The sequence below is a fragment of the Nematolebias whitei genome, chromosome 20, assembly GCF_014905685.2.
Source record: "Nematolebias whitei isolate Nwh7 chromosome 20, NemWhi1, whole genome shotgun sequence".
Taxonomy (NCBI): Eukaryota; Metazoa; Chordata; class Actinopteri; order Cyprinodontiformes; family Rivulidae; genus Nematolebias; species Nematolebias whitei.
In genome coordinates this window covers 40,116,058-40,120,772 of record NC_056517.1, presented here as the reverse complement: position 1 = coordinate 40,120,772, position 4,715 = coordinate 40,116,058, and the positions used below count along the sequence as shown (strand labels likewise).

The 4,715-nt window shown below is 45.9% G+C and overlaps 2 protein-coding genes across 2 annotated transcripts in view; both read right to left on the bottom strand.

Moving 5' to 3' along the window:
* The window catches only part of LOC119426782 (actin-related protein 3B-like), a 17,241-nt gene extending 15,395 nt beyond the window's left edge, over positions 1-1,846 (bottom strand). Inside the window, exon 1 of the mRNA XM_037694363.1 lies at positions 1,767-1,846. Coding sequence (XP_037550291.1) covers positions 1,767-1,846 — 80 coding nt within the window. The remainder of the gene's footprint in view (positions 1-1,766) is intronic.
* The window catches only part of LOC119426463 (histone-lysine N-methyltransferase 2D), a gene marked incomplete at both ends in the record, with an annotated part of 109,452 nt that overhangs the window by 51,903 nt on the left and 52,834 nt on the right, over positions 1-4,715 (bottom strand).

Below are 4,715 nucleotides of genomic sequence, written 5' to 3'. Positions count from 1 at the left end.
TGGATGGATCAATAAACAATCAAATGCCTTGGATGGATCAATAAACAGAGCAGAGCAAAGCTTTTTAGAATCCAGTGCCTCAAACATCATTTAAAACATTTAGAACAACAGCTGCAGAGCTGTGCTGCTTCTTAAAACCTGACTGAAAAGGATTTAATCAATCAATCAATCAATCAATCAATCAATGAGCTTGTGATGCTTTTAGGAGTAAAAGCAGGATTAGGACGCTGTACAGCAGAGCTGCCATCGACTTGAATTCTGAGACATGAGGGAGCAACAGAGCGAGCAGATAAATCATTCACTCTCTTTGCAGATGTGAGAGCTAACAGCAGGGCTGTTTTAAATTACAGAAATTTAAGTGAAACCTGATCTAAAGGCTCAAAAGGAGCTTTAATCAGAGCGCGCAAAACCATCGCTAGGTCCCACTGTGGGACTAGTGGACATGACACAGGTCTGTGTCTCCGTACACATTTCAGAAAATGTTTCATCAGCGGGTGGTTAATGACTGTTCCGTCACCGAAACCCTCATGACAGGAAGAAATAGCTGCAGTATACGTTTTACTTGTGCTGAATGCTAAATTTCTGTCCATCAGCTGCTGTAGAAATGACAGCACACCACCTAGTGGACATGAGATGGCCTCCAAGCCTTTCTCTGCATACCACCGCTGAAAAACTGTCCACTTTGATGTGTATAGCACTGTGGTGGAAGCGACTCATGCGCCCTGGATCGTATGCACCACATCCTGTAGGAGGCCCAACCTTTCTAAACAGATCTGTTCAGCAGCCAGACCCAGAGGTGCTGACCTATTTCTGGGTAGCTCCTGATCACTCCTCCTGCCTGGAGGAGCGCATCCTCCCTCCACAGCAATTTCCATGGCTGGCCCGACACCAGTTGCTGCAGGTTTGGGAACCATGGGGTGGTTTTGCGCTTGGGAACTACGAGAATGACTGACAGCTCTTCCTCCCGAACTCGGTCCAGGGTCCGTGAGATCAGCGAAACTAGAGAGAAAGCATAAAGGAGCATTTTTGGCCATGGACTGTGAGCAAAGGCATCCACCCCTAATGGTAGGTTGTCCCATGGGCTCAGTGAGAACCATAACTGACACTGGGTGTTCTCCCGTGTGGCGAACGGATCCACTGCTGCTCGGCCGAACCTGCTCCAGATCCAAGAGATCAGCTCAGGATGGAGGCTCTAGTCCCCGTGGCGAGGACCGCCCCTCTACATGATGTCCACTTTTCTGTTAGGATGGAGACTCCAGTCCCTGTGGCGAGGACCGCCCCTCTACATGATGTCCACTTCCCTATTCAGAACGCCAGGAATGTACACTGCTCTGATGGAGAGCAGGTTTGTGTGTGCCCAGCACAGCAGCTCTCTCACAATGTGTAATAGTTGCGCTGAGTGCACGCCTCCCTGACGGTTTATGTAGGCTGCTGTCACTCTGTTGTCTATGTGGATCAGAACATGCTGATCCCGCAACAGAGGAGCAAAATGCTGAGTCACTTTCCAGACTGTGAGAAGCTCCAGCAAATTTATGTAAAAAGACATGTGGTCTGGCCACTGTGCTCCCTGGGACAGACACGCTCCTCCCGAACCTGACAGGGACGCGTCCGTGAAAACTGAGACGTGTGAGGTAAGCCTGCTGATGGGAACTCCCTCTGACAGAATGAAGGGGTTTCCCCAATGATTCAGATAGGTTCCCACAGAGGGGGGCACAGAGATCATCCATCTCTTCTGGCGCATAGGATCTATGCGCAGGTGGGCGAACCATCTCTGAAGCCATCTCATGTGAAGCAGGCCCAGTGGAACCACATCATGAGCCGCTGACATCATCCCCAGGAGCCGCATGACAGACAGAGCTGTCACTACACTGCGGGGTTTGACATGGCAGAGCTGAGCTGACAGAGCATCGGCTTTTGGCTGTGATAAACGGGTTCTCATTATGGTTGAGTTTAGCTCCACTCCCAGATAAATAATCACTTAGGACGGGAGAACAGAACTTTTTTCCCAGTTTATAGAAAAACCCAGGTTTAGCAGGTGTATCGCTAGCATCTTGGTCTGCGCGGCTGCTTCCTGCCTGGACCGAGCTAATAAAAGCATATCGTCCAGATAAGAAAGGATTCTCATTCCTGCCATGTGTAAAGGCTGCAGAGCCGTCTCCACGCATTTGGAGAACGTGCATGGGGCGAGGGAATAACCGAACGGTAGCCTGTTGTACTGATACGGAATCCCCTGGAAGGAGAAACGCTAGAATTTTCTGTGTTTCGGAATGATGGGAATGTGAAAATATGTGTCCTTCAGATCTATGGAGGTGAACCAGTCGTTCTGGTGGATGTTCTCCAGCAGCTGTTTGTCAGCATGTGGAATTGTCTCTCCATGATTGATTTGCTGAACATGGACAGGCCAAGAATGGGTCTCATCCCTCTCGTTTTTTTCGGAACCAGGAAGTAGCGGGAGTAAAACCCCGTGTTTTCCTCTCTGTTGGGAACTCACGTTTTTTATCAGGAGTTCCTGAACTTCTGACTGGAGAGACGAGCTCTGTTTTGGAGATGACAGAACCATCTCTATAATCCCTTTGAATGGTGGGGAGTGAGCTGCGAACTGCAGCGTGTAACCCCTGCTGATCAGTTGGTCCATCCACCTGTCCAGGGAACACACTCGCTGACACTCTGAGTAACGTTCGGAGAGCGGGCGCGCATTTTTGTGTTGTGAGGCGTGGGTGCTTTTTTGAATGAGACGTCTTTTTTTTTGGGGGGGGGGGTTGCAGCTTACATGGAGAAACACGTTTATTCCTGCTGCGAGGGGAGTGGGCAGAAACACCAGAAAATAAAACGGGCTCTGGCTGAGAACGAGGGATTTTCCCGGACTCGGTCTGCTGAAAAACATCATTTTTAGCTGACGTAACAGACGAGTGTTTTGTGAGATTTACCGAGCTGCGGTGCCATTGAAAACACTGTTTAAAGGTTACGGGCTCGTTCTGTGTGGGGAATGTGTGAAGAGAGGCAGCTGTGAGATCAGTTGATCTGACAGTCAGGCTGGAATCAAATGAAACTTTACTCTGAGAGATGTTTTTGTTTTATTTCAAAACACACATCATCGTCAAAAACGCACACATTCCCCCCAAGTAGGGCTGGGCGATATGAGGAAAATCTAATATCCCGATATTATTTTGCTATATCACGATACACGATATATATCACGATATTAATAAATAATCTCCAGTGTTACTTTAAACTAGTATTTAAAATGTCACTGGTGTACTCTATTCAAACAGACCATTGATGTTTTTTTGAAATTGAATACAAAATCAGAACAAGTTTAAAATGTTTTATTGAAACCATCAGTTGCACACAAATCATCTTCTTCAGTTGGTACCACTGTCTCTTACTGTGGTCAACACTATACCTTTAATAAACAAGATAAACAAGCAAAAAAAGTACACCAAGCACAAATCCACAATGAAAAATAAACCAGCTGTCTGAAAAAAAAAAGGTGCTTGTTAGTGCTTTTTGCATAAAAGTTGTAAAATCAAAAAACCTGATGAGTCCAGATTACAAAAATAAAAGTTTAAATAGTGACTATATAATCAACTGACCCAGAACAGCCACAGGTATCAGAGCTTCTCTAAACAATTTGCATATGCTGAAAATTTTGAACAACAAAACACAAAAAGTGCTAAACTGGTAAACGGTGCCAAGTTCAGGCAATATCTGCACAATCCCTGCACAAGAACAGTTTTATCACAGATGTTAGAGCATCTCAAAATATTTTAAATAATAATTACTCTTTGTGTGCTAGATTTTAAACACACACCACACAAAGTGGTAAAAAAGGAAATGATGCTAAGTTGAAATAAAAGAAGCTTATGTCCAAATGGTGACATTAATACCCCTGAATAGGTCTCATCGATGCAAAAGGTTCATAGGTTTGTTGAGATTCTGTGCCAAAAACACAAGCCTGTCAACAGCTTCAGGTCTGAGGGAGGCCCGGTGACATGTCACCACATTTCCACTAGTACTAAATACCCTTTCTGATGGGGAGCTAGTAGCAGGTACACACAGATACTTTTTTGCCAGCTGTTTCACATTTGGGAATATTTCTTCATGGCCTCTCCACCACAGCAGTGGATCAGATTCACTGTCGGCACTCACAGACTGCAAGTAGGCAGAAAGTTCTGCGTCCATTAGTTGTCGAAGTGATGACGCAGTTTTGGAAGAGGATGTTTTGGCCTTTTTAAAGAAACTTCCAAGTGTTTTCTTTTTTGGTGCATCTTGCTCTGATACCACTTCCATTTCACTGGGCTGTGAAGCAGGCGAACCTGGAGCACCTTGATCAGACAGCATGACATCTGCCTCCATCTCCTTTAGGGCTCTGTTCTTAATTTCCTCCAACTTCTCTGTGGTAATGTACGTTGTTTTAAATCTGGGACCAACTAATGATGCCATGTCCAGAAGGGTGTCGGTGGAAGGGTCATCAAATTTCTCATGAAGGTAGTCCAGGATGGAGACTTTGATGGACTGGGTCAGTGGAGTGTCATCTTCATGAACTGCCAAGATGCTTGTATGGAAGAGATGTAGCACAGGTTTGACACATGACACTGTGACAAGTCCTCCCCTGAAAGGGCATCAGTGAAATCCACAAGGGGTTTCAGAGCCTTGTGCACCGACTCAAGGACTTCCAGGTCTTGCCAAGTCAGGACAACATGTCGTGTTTTTTT